Here is a 27,945-nt window from a genome sequence, read left to right as displayed (position 1 = left end):
TCTGAGGGCAGGGTAACTCCTCGAGTCCAGCTCTGTCGGCCGTGCGTGCCGCGTGACCACGCATGCTGATCGCTTCTGCAACTTCCCACTTCTATACGAATACCACTGCCACAGCAGGCGTGTGCATGCGCACCACCGTGCTCGGCTTGATGGCACAATTACCTTGGCGACTTGGCATTTTTTTTAGTGTGCTCGTTTGGTCTTTTTACAATTGCCTAGATAGGAGAGGTGAAGCTTGCACAACCACGTCTTAGGTGTGCTCGGTGTTATTGCGAGGCCTATTCATGCTCCCAGAATTACCAGACTTCTGGAGCACCCAAAACAATCCTTCTAATTAATTAACCAGACTCTAAGCAAAACTCAAAATTACCACGCATTTATTTCCATATACTCGCGCATACAATTGCATGGACTGCAACCATGCCTCGAACTATCAGAAAAATCAAGAAAGCGACTGAATCACTGGGAGTCGAAGAAAGTCGAGAGCATTGCGAGAAAACGCGTGGGTGCACAAACCGGTGTATGAAGCAAAAGGAAATCAAAAATGTGTTCATTATGTGCGGAAAAAAAAATTTCCCCGCTAAATTTAGCGGGGAAATTAAATTGATCCGTATGTCCCGCGACGTCAGGTCACGTCACATAAATTTTCCCGCTAAATTTAGCTCAGAAACTGAATTTGTGTATACCGTATTGACTCGCATAAAGAACACACTTTTTTTTTCTGAAAAATTTCCACATTCTTGGGGGGGGGGGGGGGGGGGGGGGGGGGGGGGGCGTTCATTGTGCGGCATAACATTTTTGCATTTACACACTTTGTGCAATTGTCTTTTTAGGTGCCAATATGACATGGCAGGGTACTGTGGCACATATCCACTGATGGAGGTGCGCCCATGGCAGATAGTGGGCGCGCCACAGTAATCGTGTTCTATAGATTGCAAACCTTTTTGGGCGCTTTTGGCGTGCCTTTTGCCGAAGGAAAGCGCTGTACGAAGCTCACTCAGCACGGAGAGTAACGCAACCGTTCTTAGGCCTAACTAACCTCTTTCACTCATTGTCCAAAAGCGAACCACGGATGACGGCGTGTTCATTGACATCAATGCATCAGATAGGCGAAGAATGTCCGTGGCTGGGCAACTTTTTGACCCAAGCTTCGTTAAGTGTGCGTGCTGCTCGGTTTCACGGTTGATCATTTCTGCAACTACGCACTTGCAGCCGCTTGCAGCCATTACGAGAGCGGCTTGGCTTGGCTTGACTTTGCGAGACCGCTTGGCAGCAAAAGAAAATTGACTTGGTGGCTAGCAAAATCGGACGCAATTCGAGACTCGCGTAGCCAAAAGTTGGAAATGCGTTTATTACGCGAGGGAAAAAAAAAGTCCAAATATTGGTACCCGTTTTGGGGGGTGTCTTCATCATGTGAGTAAATACGGTAGGTCTTGCGATATCAATCTCCCCGCTAACTTTAGCGGGAAATACATCGAAGGACCGACAGACAAAATCTGGGGATTGGGAGCAGCATTAAAAAGCATTTAATGGTTTAAAAAGCTGCAGCATATTAAAAATAAAAACCTCAAAAAACAAAAAAGTTGCTCACAAGAAAAAAAAAAACACTTAATGATTGCTTGGGAGGTAAGAAGCTTTCTAGACAGCTGTTGGAATGAACGAATGAACAGGGGACGTGCAAGCAGATGCCAGCATGTCGCAAATTCCTTTCCAGGTATGGGCGAGGGTGTCGTGAGGAAAGACAGGCTTAGAACTGGTCTGATGAGCAAGCAGCTTCCAACGTGCCCTCGGCTTTAGAGAAGTCCCACAGTCAAAGTGAGGAGGGGGGAAGTGGGAAAGAAACAAGACGTGGCTTCTGCATCTTGGGATCACCATCAGGCTGCTCAAATAATCTTATCTAATCCTAAACGTTGCGGGAAAAACGGCGAGGAGAAAAATAAGGGCTGGCGAGAGTAAGCTTCCTCTTTTATGCTCCCTGATTGGCCTTTAAAGGGCTACTCTACCGATTTTTTCATTGTCTCCGATTTGCTTGAAATTTTGCTAAACTAACCAACAAACATCGCGAAAATAGTATCCCAAATATTAGGTGAAAATATTGTTCTTTCGCGAAGTTATTGAATTTACAGTTTTGGTCCTCACCGTGTTTTTCAAGCTCGAAGTCTCTACTGGCAACAATAAAAAAGTGACGTCAGTGGAAGGCAGGGGTTCACTCTTTGGGCTGTAGATTTTGCTTTAAACTGATTCGAAGCAGTTTCATGGTGTCAAATGAATGCTTGGGAAGCTCGCTGCAGTACCCGCGCTCCAGCACGGAACAAATGATTGGCATATTCTATTTTTTGGCTGCTTGCTCGACTGGCAAGCCTGCCTGCCACTGATGTCACGGCCCTGAAAAGCGCGCGTATATTTGAATGTTGGTTTTTGCATCATTTTCATTTGCCGATTTCGCAATAACTATTATGAATTTCGCGATTCTAAATAGCATACCGGAGAGAGTAAAGGCCGGGGAGTCAGAAAATATAGTTAGTTGAGGTAGCTCAAAAAATCGGTGGAGTACCCCTTTAAGAAGGTAGAAAAGTGAACGGAGCAAAGGAATGCACGTCCACAGCACGAGAAGCCGCAGTCTCAAATTCTGCCCATCCCCCGCCTTCGCCGATTCACGCTTCGTGGTCATTGAGTAAGGTTACCGGCTTGTGGCATTAATTTTTCCTGGCATTTGGCACAAGAAACTGGCGCCGATTTTACCGCGTAAAACCCCGATTTGCTGACAACTGTTTTACCGGGATGCAACTTTGGCGCGTGGAACCGTAAAAAAACTTATGCAAAGGAGATGATGTCAGTGCACTACAGAAAGCATTCCATACGAGGCAAGTACCGTGTTCTTAACCCAGTCGTTTGAGCCCATCCGAAGAGAGACGGCGGTACCATTCGTGACGTCCGCATTATTACCCCCAAATCAACCGCGAGATCTCTGGAATGGAGCTTTTTGCGAGTAATGAGCGCCGTCCGGAGGTTTGTCTGCAAGCTACGAATGAAGATCGGCACAAAAAGCCTCCGTCCGCCCGTCGGTATTGGGGGGGTAAAGACGCGAGCGAGAGGAGGCAAATCTTGTGTGCCGACGTCAGCAGTCCCGAGAGAAAGGAAGAGAGAGAGAGCGACGAGAAAATGGAAAAAGAAAGCGGACTACAAGTTAGGTGTGTCCGTTTTGCAACGGTGGTGTTTTCGTACAAAATAAAGCTAGAAAAACACGCTAGTTACAGACCTTGAGAGTAATGTTTTCCTTCTTCCCGGTGCACATCGAAGCACTACCAGCAAGATTGTCCCGTCGAGACCGCCGATGTCCACATCTAGCTACGTCACGCCCTCCTCAAGCAAATGAAATGTGTGGCACCTTTCCATCTAGATTATTAACTCTACGGTCCAAACACACTGGAGTCGTGCGTCAATTTTCGTGGCTTTCTCTGCCCCATACTACCGATGCTCAAAACGAATGTGATCAAAAGAGGAAACGCGCATGTTTTGACGATGCCGGTCGTGCGGGATGGCGGGACGGAAGGGGAGAGGGTGTACGTTAGAGCAGAGGCACGGTGGAAAAAGGTCTTCCAGAGAAGCTGCTTGGGACCCACCCTGCGGCCACCATGAGAGCCCTGTTGCCGGCGTAGATGGTAAAGCGGAAGGCGGCCTCCACCTTGGGCTCTGTCTCCTCCACCATGAGGCTCTGCAGCGGCAGCTGCCCGTGCACCTTGAACTGCAGTCGCGGCCCAGACGTCCGGCTGGCGTAGATCAGCACGTCCGAGAACTGCCCCGGATACAGGTCGTAGCATTCATTTGGGAGAAAGGCATTTTCTTTCCAGAGAATTATCCGAACGATTAGGGTTGACCTACAACGAGGGTTCGCCGAAAAGTAACCCTTGAGTTGGTGCGATCGGAATTTAGGAAAACCAAAAAGTACTGTCAAACTCAATTATATTGAACCCAGTTAGTTCAAACTATCCCTTGTATCGAACAATTTCTCAACAGTCTAGTAACTGAGCTCAAAATGCATAGCAAAATCCTTTAAGCCTTTCCACTCTGGTGAAGAAGGAAGAGCAGCAAAGTTGTATTATGTGCCGCCATCTATGAGCGACGGCGACAGCCGGCAGGTTGGTTATCTGGTTGCCGCCGTCGCCTATAGATGGCGGTAGCTGTCCAGAGGGTTCTGTCGAGATTTGTTTGTCCACGAACACGGAACTGGGGAAACTAGCCCTTAACAGCTCCGTTGTAAAATGCGGTAACACCGAACAAAATTTGCAGCGTTTCCCCACTGGTTAGAAAACAACTTTTCTAAATGTGGCATGCTTGCTTGTTGTCAAATTCCTTAAAACTTTTATATTGAACTACCCGCTATATGTAACTGACAGACAGTTTTTTTTGCGACTTCAATATAAACGGGTTTGACTGTACAACATCTTTGCGGCTTGTTTGTGTATGCTTTTGTTTTCGCATTGTTCCTCCCTGGCTAAAAAGTATTGCTCTTCTGTGGGCATGCTATGTGTATTTGCCATTAAATATTGATTCGTTGGCTCATCATGCTCTTAAAAAAACAGTGAAATGAAAAAAAGAAATTAAGTGCTTAAATGGGACATATTTTATTTTTGTGAATTTTTTCCCAAAGAAACGTCTTTTTTTAGAAATATTTACTTTGTTAGACACCAATTAGCTGTGGATAGACCTGCTCTAAGCACTGTCCAGTGGTTAGATAACTAAGCACCTTTTGTCATCTCTCATCAGTTGGACAGATGATTGATGCGTGAAATGTTTGCTGTAAAATTGTAACTCCGTGCCATAATAGTATTTTAATCGACAATCTTTTTTAATGTTTGAGAAACAAATAATATAGATAAAGTCCTTATTGGTTTCAAAAGTATCTAAAGATTGCCTTTTCTGCATCAGTGTGGAACGATAATGAACATGGCTGCTGGCGTCTGCAAAGTGCCCAATGAGCGCAGCTCGTTTTGCGTTCACAGGGGTGTTTAGAGGAAGATCTCAGCCAATGTAGTATGCGACAAACAACTGTCGCAAGTATGTGCCTTCAGAGGCGCTGTGCGGGCGATTGACTAGGATGAGGCAAGCTTGAACTCGGGAGAGGAACTTGGGAGCAGCAAGCTGGCCCTATCCTAGTTAGACTAGCTCAACTCAAGCCCGTTACGCTGGAGCTTGTCTTCAGAGTGGGACTGGCGTTAGCGTCCCATGTCAACTATGTTGCTCGACCTGGCTCCCCATGCGATGACGTTAAATAAAGATGTTGGTTTGCATAAGAGCGGCCGCACAGTTCAGTAAATGGGGCAACTGTCGCAATTGCAACCATGGTTTCAATACTGAGAAGACAACTGCACAGGTAAGAAATCGAAAGGCAAGCAGCTCTCAAAAGATCCAGCGTACCTGGCCTGCCAAAGCGAATATTTTTAGGTCGCGTTTCAAATGTGCGTTGTGAGGATTACCCACCTTGCTCGCAGACGCTATGCAAAAGAAATAACGAGAACAAAAACGCTGGAAAAACTACTTATTTATTTTGTTGAATTTTTTAGTCCTCTCAGTCACTTTCTACCGCATATCAACAGCCGATGACACACGTTTGTATGAAACATGGCTCGTGCATGATGGAATGCTAGAACTCCGCTTTAAAGGTGGAGCCTTGCAAGCGTTGTAAAAGTTTTTAGACGGAGGTGGAATAACAGACGGACGAAGGTGGGAATGGATGCAGACAAACAGCGTTAATGTCAATGTCCTCTGAACACGACAGACGACGATAGATGGTGGTGAAATAGCAGACAAAGCCGGAGGCTGCCGTGCATCTGCTCGCACAACTAGCAGACATCAGACGCCAGACTAGATGCGCCAGATGTCGGGAAAGGGAGACGCCAGGCTCGTCAGCATGTCCAATTGAGGAGCCAAGCCAATCTAGCAGTAATCGGCGGGGTAACTGATTTGTGGGCGGGGCTTAGAGCGGGCCTGGACCTCCACCTAATTTATGTCTAACGGCGTAAATATTGTGCAAAATTTATTGCGAAAAAGGATGTGCGGCCCAATTACCGTATTTACATAAATGTAGGTCGACCCATTCTTCAATCTTTGGAAATATAATCGAACTACAGCACTCCACCTCCAACAAAAATGAAACAATTGCAATATCAAGAACACCTTCGCTTGTTACGAGTTCAGCCAGCTGTGCCTGCAGCATTGCGCTACTCTGCGCGCTCAATTTACGAATTTTTAATTTCTTTTATTTGTGCGAACAAGTATTATCGATAGCGCTTCGCAAATTAACCCAAATGTACGGCGGTGAAAAGTGCCCCACGCGCCCGACTTCCGGGGGTGGCGGCACTTCTTGTAAAAGCCACCCCGGAGGCTGCTAGAACAGCCTCACGGCCCACCCCCCGCGGTGTCTTTTTGGAGTTTTTGGCGCGATCCATGGTTGCACATAGTTCGATCGGGTGTCGAGATCATGCTGGAGGGCTAACTATGTTTTTTTAGGGGCGAAGCTCCTTAGGGTCTAGCCTTGTCCGTTTGGTGTCCGGCGCTCACATCGATCTTGCTAGTGCTCGTGGGCTCATGTGCTCGTGTAAAACAAAAAAAAAAAAAAAAAAAAAGAAAAAAAAAAAAAGTTTGCGCGTTGACAGGATTTGAACCTGTGCGGGGAGACCCCAATATTTCCAGCCTATCGCCTTAACCACTCGGCCACGACTGCGGGACGAGTAGGGGGCTCTGAGATGTGGTAGTAACTCAAGAGCTGGGAACGTCATGGATAAAACGTTACATGTAGCCGCTCAACGTCTATACAGGAGAGGGCGCTGCGGTCAAATGCATATATAATCGCGTTGAATTTTGCATGCATAGGCTCAACGTTTATAGACGAGAGGGCGCTGCGGTCAAATGCGTATATAACCACGTTCCATACCACGCATTCTCTTTCTGACATGGATGAAAACAAACGAAAGGCTCGGCATGCTGCGGCTCAGCATCTACGCAGACAAGCACCACCAGAGCTTTGCCCGAATCAAGATGCGGTCAATTTTTTTCTTGTACAGACACATGTGATCTGGGCAGTTTAGGTCTTCGGTGCTCATTTATGGCCATTCTTCACCCAGAAACTACCAACAACTGCACTGTTGGACGCAAGTTTGACCCGTCGGAGCGGGCGATGCTCTCCAGTGGAGTTCGCAATGGTGCGGAATCTAAAGTGTGACGGAAAACAAGGAGGCATCCGCGGGCCGAAGGCTTGCAACGTACGCCGCAAAAGTGTGCAATCGGTCCCTACCCGTGACGTGCAACGCGGTCAACGAGCAAGCGCGGAAGATGCGGTTATTTGCAAAGTGGGAGGTTTCGTTGGACGCCGCCGACGATGTACTTCGAGAACATAGCAGTGATGGCGATGGGACCGATATCACCAGTGCGGACTATTCGTAGTCTAGTCGCGGATGGAGTGGGAACAAATGGAAGCAGCTTCAGTTGTCCAGCCTCCAGTGCGGACTTCCTAGTGCAGTGTGGACTTCCTATCTCATGCACCTCGCGCATGTATACGCAGCACGCCAGAAGGCATCGATCCTGTGTTGGAGGCTGGGCTTTCGAAACAGATACTTTGCCATTCTCACGTGTTCGCAGTAAATTGCGCATCTAAAATTTTTTTTTTGCTGATGTGCAATGTGGGAGGGTTGACTTACAATCGCGTTGACTTACAATCGTGTAAATACGGTATGTTGTTAAAAAAAAAGTTCTTTAAAAAAACATTTTTTTTCATTGCAGTGTCCCTTAAAAGTAAAACATAGTATCAGTTTTCGGTTACATGCACTAGATTTTGCTGAATTGCAGGGGGGAGAAAAGGATCGCCAGTTTCCTCTCTGCCCGCTTCATTTTAACGGTTCCACTAATTAACCTCCCTGGACAATTAGAAAATACATTTTTTTGTGCCACGCAAGTTGAGACTTACCAAGAAGAACATTCTTTGCTGGTAACCCTTCCTCGACAGCTTCTGGAGGCAACCCTCCCTCACAAACTCCTGCAACAAAGACAAACAACACCCCGATTCCTTGCCTTGAAAGAGAAATGAAACGAAAAACAACTAATCAAAGACGAGTGGCTGTTTGGGCTAGTTTGCTGGTCATTTCATAAAACTTGTGCATGCGCAGCAAAGACAAGGACGAAGAAAGGACAGAACACAAACGAGGTGCAACTTTCAACTGAAAGTTTTATTTAAACTTGTTCTGGTACTTGTAATCAACCCTTGTCACAAAACGCAACATAAAGCAACCATCACAGAAAATGCACAAGGCACAGCCTTATCTCGATCTCAAGAAAGCAGGCTCCTCTCAGATAGCACTATTGAAGGCATAGCTAGGTAATCAATGGTTTCCTAGGTAATCAATGTGTTCTGCTTCAACAATTTCATGTATTATTCTAGTCTTGCTTCTTTTTCCAATTGTGATGCATCTATCAAACAGTGGGGCACAACTGCAAGCCCTGCAATGTATCTCAAGAAAGCCACCGCTGTGCTTTTGCACGTTGTTACAGTGTTCGTGAAGCTGATCATTTAGGCAGCGCCCTGCCTGCCCGACGCAAAGGTAGTGTTTTCTGCACCCAATGAGCTCGTGATCCTGTGCAAACTAGCAAAGCCCGACGTGCCTGCCAAACACACATGAGAAAACAAGCACCAAACAAAATTTGTCAAGTGCGCAGATTGCATGGTGTATCGCATTCTGCTGTCCTGCGGCAGGCAGTACAGTGGAATCTCTTTAATTCAAACTCTCTTAATTCAAACATGCGGGTAACTGAAACCAATGTGCAGGTCCCGTCCTATGTGTTTCTAGGGAGGAAACTCCCCGGTCATTCAAACTTTTCATTATTCAAATAATCTGTTGGTCCCTCTCTGGTTCAAATTAACGAGATTCCACTGTACATCAGGCAGACAGGGTGCTGCCTAAATGATTGGCTTCACGAACACTGTAACAATGTGCAAAAACATAACTGTGGCTTTCTTGACATACATTGCAGGACTTGCTGTTGTGCCCCACTGTTTGACAGATGCGTTACAATTGAAAATAGAAGCAAGGGTATGATAACGCGTGAAATTGTAGAAGCTGATCGCATCGATAACTTAGGCAATACGTCTGTCACTATGCCTTCGACAGCGCTATATGAAAAGGTATGTCTAGACTGTGAATTAACAAGTGCAAATGACTAAGAAGAGAAGAAGGGGACAGGACAGAGCACTTGCAACTATGAATTTAATGGAGCATGTACAGAAAGACAATGTGGAAGGGAAAAAGCAGGAGAGAAAGAAATAAACTCTCAGCTGCCACTAAGACAACATATTTAGCTTTAGAAATAAAAAAAAAGAAAAAGAACATTCAGCTTTTTCACTTTGGTGAAGAAGGAAGAGCAAAGGAGCTGTAGCTTCTGTTCTCAGCGGTGGCTTTCTGTACTTCTTTGGCAACAAAATCTGAAGCGCTCGACGCACGCGGTGGTTGCGGACCCATCCGCGCTGCTGTTTACGTCGCCGCTCCTTCCTAAACCTGTTCCCTTTCCCCGAAGAAAGGGAACGCGGCCAACGCATCGTGAGTCCAAACCGAAACCGATAAGAGAGTAGGGAACAGCACTCAAAACAGACGAGGACAAAGAAGAAACACATGTGACATGCGCTGTGCTCGTCACGTGTTTCTTCTTCGTCCTCGTCTGTTTTCTGCACCTGTGTCCTACGATAAATTCACACAAACTCGCCCAACTATCCATTCTTCTATGATAGCTAGAAAGGTTGTCGCCATCTATGAGCGACGGCGGTAACCATACTAATTGCCTGGTTGCCGCCGTCGCGTATAGATGGCGGTAGCTGTCCAGAGGTTTGTGTAGGTTTGTGCCAACATTTCTTTGGTACCGGACACAATCCTGGGGAACCTAGCCCTTAACAGCTTAGCTTGTAATTATTTTACAACAAAACTTTAATTCAAAAAAGTTGTAATGACATGGATGCTGAGAGCACCATTTCCCATGTCGGCTGAGGAGAAGAATCTCTTTCTCTCTTTTTAGTCATTTGCACTTGTTAATTTCTCTTTTTAGTCATTTGCACTTGTTAATTTCTCTTTTTAGTCATTTGCACTTGTTAATTTTTCTTTTTAGTCATTTGCACTTGTTAATTCACAGTCTACGTGTTCAAACAAACTAGCTCCCCAATCGATCTTGATGCTATCTGGAAAGGAGCTTGCTTTCCTGAGATCGAGATAATGCTGTACTCTGCGCATGCTCTGTGATGGCTGTTCTGGGTTGTGTTTTGAGAAGAGGGTTGATTACAAATACCAAAACAAGTTTCAATAAAAATCAGTTGGAAGTTGTGCCTCGTTTGTGTGCTGTCCTCCCTTTGTCGTCATACCTGCTGCGCACATGCAAGTTTTATGAAATCAAAAACAGTAAAAGGAATGTGGAGGGAGAGAGAGAGTGAAAACATCAGTACTAACCCTTCCAGGCTGCACCAAGTTATCGAGGCCCGTCAGATCTCGCTGAAGCTCCATCATCTTGACCTGATTCTCCTGGAGGGACAAATCAGAAATTGTAATGCATCACCCATTGCACTTCTCAAAAAGCATACACCCTCTCAACGTCCTCTGCTGCTAATGTGGCGAGGTGAGGCAGTTAGTATAATGACAACATATTAAAACAGTGTGCAAGCAAAGAGGAAGAGAACACAGAGCGCGTGTTCTCTTTCCCTCTGCTTGCGTGCTGTTTTAGTGCGTCCTGTGCATGCATGAGTGTTCGATACAAGAGAACACCTACCAACTTGTGAGTGGCTTCCTTGTGAGAGTTGGTGAACCTCTTCAACTTGTGGAGTACGTCTGTGAAGTGCACACCACGGAGCGTAAGGACTAAGCTTTTGCAGAGAATGAGCACGCTCCAGGCTTACCCGAGCAGGAGTTCTTGTCGGAATGATTGGACTCGTAGCTCCCGTGAAGTCCTATAAAACATTCAAATTAACCCTAAGTTTTGGCATTGGTAACTAAAAGAATGTGCGTTTAGGTACACAGAGGCTAAAGCTTAATTTGGGTGCCAAAACGTGTCAAACCAACAAAGAGCGTATGGCACGATCCAGCGAAGAACTGGGGAATAAATTCAACAACTTGGGGATCTTTAGGAGTGGAAGTCTCGGTTGCATGAGTCCGAAAAGGAAAGGGGACCCCAGGGGTTCCCTAGAATGCCCCTGCGAGTTCCCCGCCGACGGACCTCGCGAGGATAAATGCGTATGCTAAGGAACGTCTGCCACATAGTCACGAATCGATGGATGGCACAGATCTTCCGGAATAGCGTTTAAATTGGGCAATTTAAAGGAGCTGTGTGACAATTTCAATGCTTTGCTTCCATAATTTGGGAGTTGGTGTCACGACCTTTCTGAAGTAAAGAACAAAAAAAAAAAACACTTTTGCCTGCATGTCCTAGTTTTATTTTAAGAACTGAAAAAGATTGAGGTTTTCGGCACCTTTTAACTCCTTCACCATCTTCTTCCGAGTCACGTGTGCTGACGTGAATGGGGGATGCGTAGTGTTCCAGTGAAGCTCTCTCTCTAAAGCCATCAGTGAGCAGCGAGAACTCACCCGCTCACGACCACCTGATCACGTACTTGCGCGGCCAGCGCGATCAACGTGGCGAAAAGAGAAAAGTCTCGTTCGAGTCCGGCCATCCCCGTCCAGTTTTGCCCCCATCCCCCTCCGGGTTCTGGCGGCTGTTTGCGATAGCAGATAGAGCAGACGGTTTTGTTGACCTCAGATAGATGGCGCCACTATAACTCCGTATAATAAAAGTTTTGTCGATGATACCAGGTTTTTGACGCATTTATAGTTATGTTAGAATGACAAGAATTATAGAAAAATTACCTTTTATTGAGCAGCTATTTGCACAACTTCCTATCTTGTTACGAGTCCCCCAATGACATCACGCCGCGTGGCTCTCATGGCCGCCGTTCGCGGCTGCAGGTCAGGAAATATTCTAATTCCTGCCTCGCGATTACGTGGCAGAATCGGAACATTTCAAAGGAAGGAGATTTCTTTTCTCTCCTTTGTGACAAGATAAACAATGTCAAAAGTAGAAGATGCAAATTCCTTCAACGTTAGAATCAATGCACAGCTCCTTTAAAAGGGCGGGGATGGCCGAGAGAATTTGGGAACTCGGTATCGGGCAATGGTGGCCTCACGCTCCACGAGGCCGCACAGCTGCAGGGGCCGGTGCACGGGGTGCAGCAGGAAGGCGGCCAGGGGCAGGTAGCACTCCCCCTGGAGCTCAAAGTCCCGGTAGGCGTCCTCGAAGGCCCCGCCGTGGCAGCAGCTGCTCCACAGGCGCTCCAGCACCCGGGGCAGCTTGTCCATGTACCGCTCGTACAGCTGGGACCAGGGGAGGGCGTGACGCGGTACTCCTTCGGGATTCGCACCTCATACCATTCGAGGGTTCATTGCTGCTTACGACCGGAGAGGCTAAAAAACTGGCTTTACCACTTGTGACCGCTGCACAGATGATTGCAAGCAGTCGCGAAAGGCTTCAAATTGGTTTTTAGCCTCTCCGACTGTAGGCAGCTGTGAGTGTGTCAGCCAGCCTTAAAAGTCGGGTACAATTTTTAAGAAAAGTTTTAAAAAAATAGGAATTTTTCACCACCAACTGAAAGATTAAATTTTGTAGTGTTTTTTTTTTACCTAGCTACATACTAGATAAAAAAATCTAGGGATAAGCGTTTTTCGTTTGTTTTCGGTGTTTTCGCGAGCAAGAAAGAGCCAGGCAATTAAGCGTACAAATTCGCAGTGCCTCCACTTGATGGCACTACTCACGGCGCTCAAGTCTCATAGCGATAGCAGTATCGAGGATTCATTTCGAGGCAACAAGAGGAATGAAGAATTATATTATTTTGGAGGTCGCTAGGAAGTTTGATCAGTTGACCGATTGTAAAAGAGCTAAAGGTGCTTACTTTAACAAGAAACACTCTCAGTGAAACGACACGTGACACCGCATTCTAATGGTGGCTCGTCGGAGTGGGTTTGAAATTTCGATACCACTTTCTGGTTGCCGGACTCTAGACAGTGCCGGCTAGATTGGTGACTCTCAGCCCCCCCTTCGACGCTAGCGCCAAGAGTGGTCACGCACCATGCTTTCCCATAGCGTAAGGGAAAAGTTTTGTGAAGCACAATGAAGGACTCTGGCTTGGTGCTTCAGACGTAGAGCATGGGGTCTCAACTCTGGTTTCAAGGACATAACCGTGAGTTCTATGAAGTATTGCCACAAGAGTTTGTACACATCCAAACTCCGTTATTGCATATCTGTCGAGGGAGGGGTCCTCTGGCTCTAACTCGAGGTAGCCAAGCATTTCTTGAGATGGAGAAATCTAAGCAACCCCAATATTGAGTCTCTATGGCAGGTAAACAGATGGGCATACTTGCCAGATCAACAAAAACAATACTGCGTGGCACTAGGTTTCTTCTAGCAAACCTCACCTCAACCATGTGAAGGTAGTCCAGAAGCAGCCCACCAATTCCCTGCACGTTCGAATAGCTTGTGGGAATGGGCTTGCCCTCCCTGGAAAAGAAACGGAGGTTTTTGATGCAAGAAGCTCATACCAACAGCTGAAAGCTGAATCGACAAGAGCGCAGATGAATCACTTCCATTTGAAAGAATAAGACCGCAAAAGACAAGGGCGGATGACCGCCCTCTTTATTGAAAGAGGGTGGTCGTCTGTCCACATCTTTCTTTCAAGCCGAAGTACAAGCCGAAAGTTTGGAAGCAAGATGGACGTATCCCTCATGAAGGCAATTTCGGATATGGACCATAGGCCGGGGTTTGGAGACCCCTGACTTAGGCAATCGCATAATCACATGACCTAAAGCGGTTATAATTGCGATTACACGATCACGTAACCTATTGCAACCACATGCTAACGTAACCTACAGTGATTATGTGATCGAGTAACCTACGGCGCTTTCATAGTCACGGCATTCCTCCCACCACTGGGGCAACAAAGTTTGTGCAGCAACGCACGAACGTGGCAACTATATAACCACAATAATCGAGGAATAGCGTACATGTCGGCCACCGGTGCGCTTGGGGCGCCACTCACCAGGCGGCCAGGCGCTGCTCCAGGTCGAGCAGCAGGCAGCAGTGCAGCTTGTACAGTGGGGCCAGAAGCGAGAAAAGCAGCGACAGGGTTTCCGTGGGCGCTCCCTCCACATGCCCCTTCTCCATCCGCTCCCGGAACCACTGCGAGGGTGCTCTTTCCTTTTCACAACCTTTCACATCACCTCATAGAGCCCAGGGGCACATTTCAGGGGGAAGGGGGCTTTTGTTTACAGAGAAAAATTATTTAAGCTCCATCATGCTCACAAAGACTTATAAGCACAAAATGTGCAATAGGCCTTTCAGGGAAGATGAGAAGGGCGTCTAATTGGCACCGCCCACCGAAAGTTTGTTTGCATTTTTGATACACGCTGAGAGATGGCACTACTCAACAGGAAAGGCAGCGAAGCGCGAGAGCTCGATCACGCGCCATGCGAATGAGCTTGCTTTTCCATGGTTCATACTACCTATCCTTTTTAGCTCAGTTGACAAAGCACTTGACTCACAATCTCAAGGAGGTGAGTTAATTCAAATCATGTCGGAGGGCTGAAGTCCTTTTACATGGTTTCCTATGGGTGTAATACTTTTCGGTGTTAGTTTTTCGTTACAAACGGCCACTACAGCCAGCCGTTTCAGCCAGACATTACAGAACTCCGTGAAAATCCGCGGATAAAACATTCTCTGTTAACAACCACATACACCATCCTCTTTTGAGCAAGAAAATTTTTAGTTTAGGGAGAAATGGCAATCGTGTTAGTCAACTAGAACTGGGTAACATACTGCCTATGACGTCATACACATCTGCAACGTCAAATCTCTCGCAGACCCCCCTACCCCGACTCATTAATCCACCACCGATAGAGCACGTTAGTGGGGACGCTCTTTAGAGTGAGCCGAGATACATGTTGCGACCGTAGTCGGAAAAAAATGAATGGTTCTGTTTGGGCAACCGAATTTCTGCCTTTTTGAAAAACGACATTTCGACCAATGATGGGGCACCAAGCGCGAGAGAGTGTGTCGAGTGGCAATCCAATGCGCCGGCTTTTCATTGGGCTTTGGCAGAAATGTAGCTGACGAGCTACACCACTGCCACGGTAAGACTAGACCAGTAGGTGGCACTTCCCTGGTTCGTGGATAAAAGGTATTCATGCAAGGGAGCAATCCCCGTGGGGATGTGCGTGACGTCGACAGCGGGCGCAATTTCTACCTTGGCTTCGTCATTCACACCAATGAAGTGCCGCGGCTGAAGGATGGCGGCGTTTGCAGTTTGATTGAGCGGTTTCTACACTTGACACCACCACAGAAGAATTTAGCCGCATTGCAAAAGCCTGACGTTTTCATCGCGTGAGGTGCGCACCGGGATAAAAGTCCCCGGGATTTCTCGCTTGTGTGAAAACCACTTTAAGGGTACGAAAGTAGATCTTCAGTTAATTTTCTTTATTGCGACGAGTCAATCTATGTGCCCCAAAAATAAAAAAAAATTATGTTCGTGCTCGGCCTCTTTTTTCTACTAAAAAGGCAACCAAACATTGCAACACACCCCTTTTCTGACATGCATCTAAAAAGGGGGGTGTCGTTAAAGCGGCACTCAAGTGGATTCCGAGATCATCTGTTTAAAGTGATAACTCAATCTATGGGCCCCAAGCATCCTAAAAAAAACTAAATTACACTCCTGGGTGGCCAATTTTCCGATTAAAAATATAATCAACGATTGTGACATGCTCCTCTTTCCATGCCTTGGAGCAGACATCAAAAAACGCCGTGGGACGGCGCAAAAGAAAAGCAAAAAACAAAAAGCTTTATACTACATTTTTTACACTGAAAAGATTTGCCAAAAAAAACAATGCACAACGTGTCTAAAAAGAGCAATAATAGTAATGTTTGAAATATTCATGCTATAAACTATTTTCATTGTTGAAATTTTCTGACGGTGTGGGGGACCCGAGGATGGGGCACCAAGAGAAAAATAGTCCCGTGTATTTTTACTGCTGCGAGTTTACTAAAACGTCTTGCTGCGTAGAACTGGCAATTTTTATTCACTAAAGCCCGACAAAACACAAGCTTGTACATAAACACAAGCTTGTACATAAAGCGCTTGATTGGTAGTCGCGTTTTATACAGAACCTGAGAGAAACAATCCTGACAGCCAGATCATCAATGGGAAACCTTCAGAAACAGATGCCAATGCAATGACTCTCAGTTTTATTTCACCTAAATTTGGTTTCAATTTATTGTTCAAATCAAGAACACACACTTTAAAACGTAGCACCCACGTCTGGCAGAGCCAATCATAGAGTATAAACGGGCAAAATAGAAAAACAAGTACCGATGCACCGTGTCCCTAAAAGAATAATCTTAAGCAATTGTGTCTATCTTCCTCAATGAATCAAATTATACCTAATCGAGATTCATGTTTAATGCTTCTTTATTGTTTTGTCCTCATTGATGTTTATACGAAATACAGCAAATTTATGGCCACAACACGGTCTGCTCCAGGTTTATGTCTCGCCACGGCTGGTGGCTTCCTCGTCTCCAGCATTTGGTCTGCTCAAGCAGAAATGGGGCAAGGAGCATGACCCGCTGCTCTAAGCCTGACTACATCTGAAAAATTATCGCCAGCCGCTACAGCCTACAGCGCAGGAATTTCCCAGACTCGTACAACCGGCGAGACATTCAAAGCAAAAAAACTCTTTCTTCTACCGAAAACAAAAAAAAGAGTGTTTTTGTACTGCCACTCACCATTACAACGACTTCGAGGTCCTTCTTGTACGTCCGCTCTGCCATGAGCAACTCCTTGGCAATGAAGTAAGCCTTTTCGCACGGGTATTTCTAGAAACAAGAGGCAGGAAGAAAAAGTTGACAAGCTTTTCACGTATCATCTTTTTCTAGAAATTGATCTAGCGAATGTCAAAGGTTAGCTGCGTATCACATTGCGCATCTATAAATGATTCTTTTCTGCAGTCCCTTTTCACCACGAGGCACTGTTGTAGCGAGGTGGCCCGTTTCATTATTAAAAATGATTGACAGTACGCCTCGGTGATACGCATGTATGGACCTTCGTTTTCCTGTACTAAACGTCTTCCAAAACATTTGAGCGGGTGTGAGAGGGTTTCTTATGGTGTTCTATCGGGGCCATGCGACGTCTACAGGGGGCTGCCACACCGCCTTGAAAGCTGGTTGGCCGCGCCACCAGTGACAGCATCCGCCTTACGCAGCACAGTGAAGCGCCGCCCGCTCAAAGTCTTCACCACGTCTGCGTCTTCCCGCAGCCGTGTTCCAAGATTTTGTTCCGGACCAGAATGGAGAGTAAAAATCGAGGTTATTTAAATCGCAACAATCTGGCTACGATAACTAAATCGCTGTAACCAAATCAAACACCTTTCCCCAAAAACAATACTGAAAATATTTGCTATTTACCCTTTGTCAATCAGCGTTTGCTTCCCACGGGCATTTATTTTATATTTAAGGCAAATAATGATCAAGCAGGTTTATATCCGGCAGCCATTATAAAAAACGCATCTAGCGATAAAAAGTCACGCTTTCACAGCAGAAGCAATTTAAATCGTGCAAGTTTGACTTAAATCAAATAAATTTGACTTAAAAATATACGTCTGATTTAATTTTCTAATCTTTTTTTTTTTTTTACTTTGTTTTAAAGTAAGGGACCCTGACATCTTAAACATCCACATGTCCAGCGTTGCTCCTTATGTGTTTTCCATAATAAGCCTTTTCCCGAATCAAAGCACTCCTGTTGGCATGGTGGCACGAAACGAGTTCTGGGTAACAGTTGGCCACTGAGTTTTGGTTTCAGTTTCAGATTTTGTCATGATCGTCGTGCCGTGACGAAACACGTCGCTTGCGTTTTCATTGCTGTAACTTTCTACATTCCTACGAGTGTACAATACTGTAGGCATTGCCGACAGATATCGAAAAAAACACTTGGCACTGCTTTGTGGCTCCCGACGTGCCGGATTTTGGGCAAATGTAGAACGATGGAGTGCAACGTCCCTACTGGTGCCGCTGTTGTGCAAGCACGTTTGCCCAAAAGTTATGCGCGAAGAAAAGTTATGCAGGCTTTGAAGTTCACGTGCTTGGCTGCAGGAGTACAGACAGCGGCTGTCCGATCGAAACCGAGACCATGCCACTCTGCACCGTGGCCAACTGGTTCCCAGCGTGCAGCACGCGCAGTGTTGCATGGAGGGATTTTTGAAAGTGGCCTGTCCAACCCGCAGAAGTTGCCGGGAGCTCGGATTCAATTGTGTGTCCCACAGTTGTGAGTGGCAATGGTGGCAAACGTAACGCCACGTTTATCTGTGGTGAACGATGCCTCTGCGTTTGCGTTTTAAACGGTTCAAAAATCACTATGGGACGACATTCACCGGTACCAGTAATTGATAAAACCCATGAGATTAATATTATTAGATCGCTCTTTGCTCGCTGAAGAATCAAGCAGACATACTGGGGTGGAGAAGACTGCAACGCTCTTCACCGGTGCATGGAAGGGACCTGTGTTCTCAATTTCCGGGTCTCGCGTAAAAACAATTAACGCCAACTGTGCCTCCGAACGTTCTGTATGGCACCGCGCTCGGGCAAGCCGACATTAATTATAAACTTAGCTCGGCTGCTACACTAGATACCTACGCCCATCCGACCAAGAGCTATGCAAAATGCATCTTCTAGGAGTTGCACCGTGGCTCTCCCCTCTTGTCGCATGCTTCCAATAAACTGCACCTCACTTAAAAGAATAGAGAGATGAAAGTTTGGCCAGCCTTTTGATTCGCCCAAGGTTGGGCTTCTCGGACTCGAGGAACGCCTCGACGTGTGGCTGAAGAGCCCCTTTTGGTCTCGGCGTCAAGGAAACGAAGCAGCGCAGAAACGTGCTCACCTTGTAAATAAGGATGCGCAAACCAGGACGTGTCTGGCTCGCGAGTTACGCGTCGACGGGCGACTCTGATCTGCTCCGACGGAGACCGAAATCTCGCGCGACGGCCGAGCAAATTGGGGAGCTGGGAAGGGTACTTTGGGGAGATTCCCAGGAACCCACGCTTTAAACAATGCCCATGGTGTCACTAATTCCGAAACATGGCATGGACTTAAGATGATGGCACGTTATTGGCTTCACTTTCAATTGCTGGGAGCTGAGATTCCAAATGTTTTCACGGACCGGCAAGTACAACCACGATTCCGTGCATCTCTAAAGTGACGGTGGACGACGGAACCTCCAATGTGCTACGGATCACGATTTCCCGCTCTAGCACGCGACGTAGTTGAGACGTCCTGCCGCCCGGTGGTCAAAACCAAAACCACGAAGTAAAATGCGTACGGTAATAAATTAGTCGCGGCAAATTGCCAGTTCTTTGTTTTGTCGTGCAATTAACGAGCCTTATTTGGAGGAAAAAATTGCAACCAAAATTCTGATGTGTCTCTTAAGAGCCGGAAGGCTAAATTTATCGTATTATTAGAAAGTGCGAGGTAATTTATTCTTCTCTCCTCGATATCTTTCATTGAGAGTTCATGTGTCCCAATGGACGGCCTATCGCTCATAATTAAAAGCTTTGAGACAAAAGAAACAAAGAGGACATACCCACCCGTCTCATAGCCGGCACGGCATACAGCTGTCATTTACTTTCACGACAGTCTTCTTTGTCAATTTCCATTGGAATGGCACGCACCGTTACAGAAGGCACTCGTGCCGCACCGAGAAAGCCTCGACCACTCAAAACTATAAATGCTTGAAAGAATAAAACATCGAGGACAAGAAAGAAAACAGGACTTTTCTGAAGGAAGTCCTGCTTCCGTCCTCATCCTCGATGTTTTATTCTTCGAAGTATTCATATTAATTCAACAACATGCTCGTTTTCAAGTATCACCCAAACCGGAGCCTCCCACACACTTTTGCAAGTGGGCTCCAGGTTTAACCTGGAACCGCACGCCAAGCTGAGAGGAACCTTCTCTTCAACCAGGACGTTTGCTGCCAGTCCTAGAATGTTGCGCCTCTCGCTGAACTAGACACCACTGAGCGTCCCACTCTTACAAGGCTATTAATAAAACAAACGGGTGCTGTCCATTCCTGGGCCCATGATCGCGGCAATGTCTTTCTCATTCACGTGCCCACATGTCCCAGAACTCGTCGTGGCTACTGCATTTGCTGGATGGTCCACATTCGTGCACCCCAATGACGTGCCCCAAGTGCCCCCGACATGGCAGAAACGTTACTCGGCGCCAGTATTGCCAAGAATGGCGGTGCGCGGGAGCCTCTCTCGCAAATGTGTATATAAGTTTGGCAGTAACTGTTTTGGCGTCCACGTTAAAATTCATTTTAAGTATTATCTTGTTGTCCGCGACGCCACTTTTTAAAGACGTGAAAATATTTGCAAGATTATTTTGATGTCCCCCGTCAAAATATAGTTGTTTTTATCGCGACACTTCAAACTTCAATCTTTACGTAACTTTGGAACTTGGGAATCTGGACTGGAAAGTGATTGAAAGTGGCGGTAAAAAAATATGATCTTGATCGCAGGTGGCATCGCGGGTCAGCGCGCATTTTCTGAAAACAAATGTCACGCAATCGACTGCAGTTTTTATGACTTCTTAAGCTAAGGGGAATGAAAAAAAAAACTTTTAATGTATACATCAGCTATCAGGCTGCATGTACCGTTTGCTCGGTCGTGCCAAACATCCCAGAATGCAGCACTGTAGCTATTTACAATTCATTCCGTGCGTTTCATATACACGAAGGAGCTAAATCTCGTGTGAAAATTTGCAGTTTATTGCTCATCATTTGCTATAAAAAATTGTGTGTTTCTCGTACAACCGTGGCGCAGATTGCAATATGAGAATATTTTTCTCGGTAAATCAGGACCTTTATTGTTTGTTTGCACCGGTCAAGAAACATCAAGATGTAACAATTGCATTTGTAACATTTTATTTAACACCCGGATTGTTTTGTAGCTAATCCACTCACAAACCCCAGTTAAAAGCAGGGTGGGAGCCAGATGCAAAGCGAGGCTCTGCAACCACACGAAGATGCACTCGCATAGTGCTACGTACAGCGCTGCGACTGAGCTTTACCAGCTACCACTGGGCTGTTATATACCATGAAATCGAACGGTGAATGGGTCGACGTCGCAAGGTTATGGCCTAGACTTCAGAGGCCATGTAAGTTCCTCAGATTTGTTACGTTTCTGCCGGAAATAAAGGTAGTTGAAACTGAGTGCGACTTCTGCAAACATTGCATTGACACAGCAAGGCTATTGTAGACTTATCCATTTCTGCAAGTGCATACTTTACTTGCCATGGTTTTGTTTCTCGTTGCATCTGGACACTATAATCACGTAGGCGATTTGGCAAGCGAAAAACTTGGCGATCAGCGACAGGCTAGGCCGTCGCTGGGGCGTATTGCTCGCTGTTGCGCGTTGCACTGCTGGATTGCGGTAGACTCCTAGTAAATTTTGCTCGTCGCCTGGGTGTTGCTCGCACGCAATCTTTGGCACTGTGCCACGCCGCTCAGCAGAAAAGTATACTGTGTTCGATGTTGGGTGCCTCAGAATAAGTTACAGCAGACAACCTGTAACCAAGCGTTGGGTAGAAAGTCTCGCGCAAACGAGTGGTCACTAATTTGCGAGCGTGGCCCGAGAAAAAGTGCTGCCGATTCAGTCTTTAAGACGCTCTGCCTGGGTTATTTGGTACGAATCGGTGCATCGAAAACGGCACCAAACATGGACAGTCCACGTCAGGGCCGTAACCAGGGGGGGGTTAGGGGGTTCTGACCCCCCCGAAATTTTTTTCTGGGTACGGCCCTGGTCGGTGCACTGGCAGCCAGCCGATTTTAATCTCCACCTCTCCGCACGCGCAGTGGCGCCGGTCTGCTACCGGGTACCAAACCAGGACCGGTTCTCCAGTTTGCTGTAACTCTCCATTATATGCCACCGATGCGCATGATTCATAGGCGAAAATAAGACAATAGACACTTTCAAAATGGCCGCCATTGTCCCCAAAAACCCCCCCCGAAATTTTTTTCTGGGTACGGCCCTGGTCCACGTGCTTCAGCAGGGCATGTGCAGTGCACACAGCGTAGTTCCAGACCTCAATGTCGCCACTGCAGCTTTAGCAACCTGTTACGGAGCACGTCTTGCCCATTGGACGTTGTTTATGTGACCCGCTGCGGTCGCTCATCGTCGCACAAACACCCGCGAGCGAGGCAACCAGAGTGCAGACGCAGGCCATAATACGGGCCGGCAATGGCAGCCTGTGAAGCGCGCCGACTGGTCGCGGCTCGGGTAACTAACGTACTCAAAGTGTCTGTATTCGAGGCAGAGCAAGATGACTGGCAAGACAAACGCTTCCTGGAACCAGAGCGCGCCAAAGTAGCCAAAACTTGATTGCGTTACGTTACTAGGCTTGACGTTTCCTAATTAGGGATCACCGCCGCTGCTGTAGGACCCTCGGGTTACAACGATCATTATAACAGACCTCAACAGTGGGGAAGATTTTAGTTCGTTGTAAAAGGAGTATGCAGAATGCGGATACTCTTACTATACAGACTTTGATGCGGATTATGACTGGAGTCTGTTCTTACCAATGAGACTCATTAAATGTGAATGAATAGTAGAAAAGAACTGGCTTATTAAAACTTCTGAACTTTGAAACATAGTGATTTTTTATTGAGCTGTACCGCCAATCGTCTTTACTGCAGCCTTTGTGTCATACGGGGCTTGCGAGGCATCGAGTGCGACGGACGCTTTGCAAAATGAATGCCGTCACTACCAAAGCAGAGCGACGCAATGTTCGAGATAATGACTGCTGTTGAAGAGTCTACTATAATGAAATGGTAAACTACTTGCAAACTCTCTTATATATTCAAATGTATGTTATAGCAAAATCTGTAATAAGCCAAGTTGGCTCAATGGCATAGATATAGGAAGACCAACCAAACTTCACAAACCGGTTTTACAGCAAAAAGGATGTCTAGTTATAATTTTGAATTTCCCTGACTTTTTCAGGTTTCCCCTGACAATTTCAGGTGAAATTCCCTGACCCCTGTAGAGGCGGTTAAATATTTAAGACCACTACAAGGCATTGAGCATTGAGCACTGCGAGGATAATTTTTTACGGGCTTAATTCAACTTGCATATTCCGAAATATTCGGGTTCATCCAGTCTGGATTAAACGAGCACTTTCTTGCCGCCGACATCGTCAGTGAAGAGGCCACTTCCGGAAACACAATGAAAGCATGACGCTCAACCACACGCGTCAATAACCGAATGGCAACATGGCCACACGGCCGCCAGATACACACTTTCGGATACTTTCGGCTTAAGGCTGGATTGGGGTCTGCGGCTTTTCATTTTGTTACTAAATCTAGTAGCTCTAACTGGATCTAGCCTAGTGTCACACTCTCAATCTAGTCCAATCCAAGACTGGAGTGGATTTGTTGGCTGTTCTTTTTGCATCGGGTAGCACTCTACATCGGGTGAGCAGAGCCCAAGTTCTGCTCTAAGCAGAATTTATTGCCTATTTTTCTGCCCCCAGTCCTCAAGTCTTTGATCAGGGCACTCGGTGGCGTTTCCGGCTCATTTTCCCTGACGGGGCTCACTTTTTGACAATATCCCTGTCAATTCCCTGATTTTCCCCGGTAACTAAAATTTCCCTGATAATTCCCGGTTGCTAGACACCCTGACAAAGCTGATGGGCATCGGGAATACACAATGAGAATTACGTCTTTAAACGAATAAGAACAATCAGATCTTAAAAACTATGGCAGATAGAAACACAAAAGTTGCCGTGTTATACGTACGCTGACCCAGAGATTTTTCTTCTTCTTTTTTTTTTTGTTAGAGTTGGTGTTGCGATCATCTGTTTCAACATGGCACCAATGAAGAAGGAAGCGCAGTGTGTTTTGTGATATCACTAAAGTAAGTCGGCGGTTACAGTTTATTGACAATTGAGAAATTGTTATGGACGAGATCCATGTTCATTTCGTACATTGTATGACGAGCTGACTTTGGAGGAGTGCATTGAAAAGCAGTTAGCACAGCATCGACAGTCTCTTCATTCACATTGGGCCTACAAGTTCTACGCATTTCACGGACGCTGCTTGTTTCTTTAATCCATTCTTGAAAAACAGCGCGAATAACACACGGACAAGAAGGAGAGATAGTTGATAGTCAGCGCCTTGTCCTGTGTGTTCTCTCTTTCTTGTTCGTGTGTTATGCGTGCTGTTTTTTAAAATCGATTCATACCAACTCGCCCAACTTTCCATTCTATAGTCGGTTACAGGTCAAGAAGGTAGGAGAAGCTCCTCCCATAAGCGGTGATGCGCCCGTTTCAAATCTCTCCGCAGTCGAAAGAAGAGTTCACTGGAAACGCTCCTTGTTCCGCTTCAATGGATTCCAACTTGTCTCCGATCCCACTTCTCCAGAAAGCGACCTTTGTATTCATTGAAGGGGGAACCGAGCCCCTGAAAGCAGCCTTTGTATCCATCGGAGGGGGGAAGCTAATCCCCGAAAGTCGTATTTGTTTCCGTCGGTGGGGTAAAACTCTAATCTCCCTCTCCTGGCTTCTACAATGCTAAGTCAAAGTCGAAAGATAAAGCAAATATGTAAAGAAAGGCAAGACCCTCCTTGCGCGTTGGCCGCGACGTCACGGAAACGGTGGGACGCTATTGGATGCGGAGGTGGCGGAGGGATATCTGATTCCCTTTGAGGGGCATTTGCCGCTACCTTCTTAACCTGTAACTGACTATAGTTGTTTCTTTAAACCTCGCACGCCACGCCACGATGCTTTTAACGTCGGAAAGATCTCATCTATACTCATTTCTGAACTGACGTTGAAACTGTTGTTTCAACTGGTGGTCTACTTTTGTGATAACACAAAACAGGCAGCACTTTCCCTTTCACCGACACCATGTTGAAACAGTTGCACCAGGATCAACACTAGCAACAGCTTGGTAGGGGCTTTTTTCTCATTGGCGATCTTGCCCCAGTGCCTGTGCTACCTCCGTTTAAGCGGCGCGGTTCGTAAGGACTACCTGCCAAGGCCTTTCCGATGGCATTATCGTTGGTTGTGAATGGAACAGTAACACCCAAAGCCAACATTCGGCAGAAGGAGCTCTTCTTGAGCCACGCCGTCACAGAGCTGCGCCATTGCGGAGCTGCATCTCGGACGGGTGTCTTTGGCGTCCTATGCTGCACACACACCAAAAGTGGTTCCCAAGTGGCAACAAACGACGCCACAGAAGCCGTCATGCTGCCACTAAAGGACGCTAAATACCTCCTTTAGTAAGTGATGCCAACTTTCTTCTAAAGCAGTCTCAATATCTGTATTTGTGTTGCAGTTTGTAAACATTTTTCTTTCAATTTCACTTTCATTCTGGCATAGTAGGGCATCACACTTGGCAGTGCGATTCCCTACTTGAAGGACGTGTGCTCGGTAAGCTTCCAAGCGTTCACTGGTCGGATGTAATCCCTGCAATGTTCCCAGCCTTGTGGTAACCGCTTTCGCCGTAAGTGCATGAATATCATAGTAGATGTTAATGATTATTTTATACCAAGTGGTACCGGTACGTATGAGTGTAAAGCTTGCACAAAGCGCAACGAGTCTGACAAAATTAGGGCTGCCTCAGAACCAACCCCCCCCCCCCCCCCCCCCCCCCTATGATAGCGACACGACGTCGAGATACACCTCTGCTAGAAACTGCAGCGCGTGTGGCTGTGTCAACGACCTGTTGGTCGTTGACACAGCCTTATTATGTTGCCAGGTGCTTTATTATGGTGTCGGAGGACTACCCAATTAATACTCTGTAACAGAGTAGCGTATATTTTTAATAAAACCAAAAGACGCAACTGAAACCGAAACTTGCGCACGGAGGTCGGAGAAGTGGAGAGGAGAGAGTGAGTGGCGGAAGTCACGTGGCTACACCCGACCGTGCACATTTTTTTTCCCCCTCTGGGTAACAGAAGACATGCGTGGTGGCGTAGTGGGAACTATTTGCCGTGCATTCTTTTGCAGTTATGTTTGCTCCGCTCGCTGTTCTGTACTTCAAGATGAGTTGTTTTGTACATTGAGGAGTTGGAGATGAGTAGTGAGTGCCCGTGGTGAATTTCTGTGATCGGCTCCAAAAAGAATACACCCAAGATGTTGCGTGAAGAGCTGGCTCACATGTCCTGCGTCCAAAAAAAAGAGGCATTGTGCGACAGAGTTTCCGATAGATCAACGGGATTGGGACCAAAGGCTGGCTGCAATTCCTGTAGAACATTTACAGGCATCTTGGAAAGCGGATGCTAACTGATTTATATGCTCCTTGTATTTTGTGGAAAGTAATTACATTGAGTTTGCAGGTGTCAAAAAGGAAATCCCATACCATTTAGTTCAGCGACGTTTCATCCACAACATTTGTTTGTTCTTTTCTTGTTTATTTCTTCAGTGATAATTGTAAAAAAAAAAACGCAAACATTGCAAAATGTTTGAAAAAAAAAAGGGGTACTTTATCATTGGGGATCAAACAGGGTCTTGCTGTGTGTGAAGCGGACGTCTTTCCACTGAGCTACTGGGGGAACTCTTTCCTCAGTAATAATGCAGCCGGTAAACTGAAAGTTGGAAAGTTTGCTGCCGATTTTCCTTCAGCAAAGGCACTCCTGGGTCGAAGTCGAGAAGCACCACGCATTGGCGACATTCGCTCCTAGTAAAGAAATAACACGCGTGCATATTCAACTCGAAGTACACACTTCGTGCTTAACATTTGCGCGAGCGATGTCTTCAGCCACGAGAAGGGAGCGACGGCTCGGCGACGTTTTCGTGCAAATCGGCTTGGTAGTCAGGCGTGTCGTACGGGATGAACACCAATTTTTTTTTTTATCAGTCCCAAATTTCTCTTTTAATTCCTCAAGTGCCACATTTTTTTCCCATAAGTACCCTAAAAGTGCCATTTTTTTTTTTATTTTGAATTTTTATTTTTCTAGTATTACACATATAATTTGAAAAGTTTATTACAAAAAAATCAGCGGAGGCGAGAAAAATATTTACTAACTAATGCGAGTGCTGCCATCTATGATCAGCGCCGTGAAACTACACGGACGAGCCTCATTCGTCCGTGGAATTGAGGGCTACCGAAAAAACCACTGGACGAGCTGAGCTTGTCCATGGCATTTTTAGCCCAAAAATGGCCGACGAGCTCAGCTCGTCCAAGGCACTTGGGGGGTTAAAGGCAGACAGAATTCACCGGTACTGCGAACGGCAGTTCTAAAGTAGAGGTACTATGCCCGTCGTCCGCTGCCATCGCCGACCCCGCGAGTCCCACAATATGCGAAACAATGCACGCACAGAATGCTTCCTGTTCTCTGTGGAACTTTTTTTTCAATCAACGTATTTTCAGCTTTTTAGAAGCCACAAAAAATGGGTTTCATATTATTTTCTATTTCTAATAGTGAGTGTGTGCCTTTAGTGACCAACGACCTTGATTAAATTTGGTGGTCGCGTCGAAACTTTAGAAAACGGCTCGTGACCACGGAAAAGAGAGTGAGCAAGACTCGAACCGGCCAGTTCTTAATCGGCGGTGTTCGGGCGGAAAGAAACTGAATTTCGAGCAGCAAATTGTGTTCTGAATAGTTGGGCTCTCACATGTCATGTACAACTAAAAACCCCGGCAAGCATAAATACCCTGTCAGTGTCCCTTTAAAGAAGCTGTCTCTGTCAAAGAGGAAAATGCATCTCTGCTTCCGCATCTGCCAACCAGCGCAGAATCGCAGCGTCGCTTTACCACCCAAACTGTCGAGCCACGGTTGACTACGACGCCGTCTTAGCAACCCGGTTGCGAGTTTGCAAGCTTTGCAACGGTCCTAG

General features: G+C 46.4%; 1 protein-coding gene across 1 annotated transcript in view; it reads right to left on the bottom strand.

The window, feature by feature from the left end:
• Positions 1-27,945, bottom strand: part of LOC121837461 (FERM, ARHGEF and pleckstrin domain-containing protein 2-like) — a gene marked incomplete at its 5' end in the record, with an annotated part of 108,007 nt that overhangs the window by 28,236 nt on the left and 51,826 nt on the right. Inside the window, 9 exon segments of the mRNA XM_042293067.1 lie at positions 3,624-3,796; positions 7,964-8,032; positions 10,482-10,553; positions 10,798-10,856; positions 10,925-10,975; positions 12,206-12,392; positions 13,491-13,572; positions 14,111-14,250; positions 16,846-16,935. Coding sequence (XP_042149001.1) covers positions 3,624-3,796; positions 7,964-8,032; positions 10,482-10,553; positions 10,798-10,856; positions 10,925-10,975; positions 12,206-12,392; positions 13,491-13,572; positions 14,111-14,250; positions 16,846-16,935 — 923 coding nt within the window.

Source organism: Ixodes scapularis, unplaced genomic scaffold, assembly GCF_016920785.2.
Source record: "Ixodes scapularis isolate PalLabHiFi unplaced genomic scaffold, ASM1692078v2 PGA_scaffold41__6_contigs__length_2269736, whole genome shotgun sequence".
NCBI lineage: Eukaryota > Metazoa > Arthropoda > Arachnida > Ixodida > Ixodidae > Ixodes > Ixodes scapularis.
The sequence above is the reverse complement of the archived record's forward strand: the minus strand, read 5'-3'. Positions and strand labels throughout refer to the sequence as shown.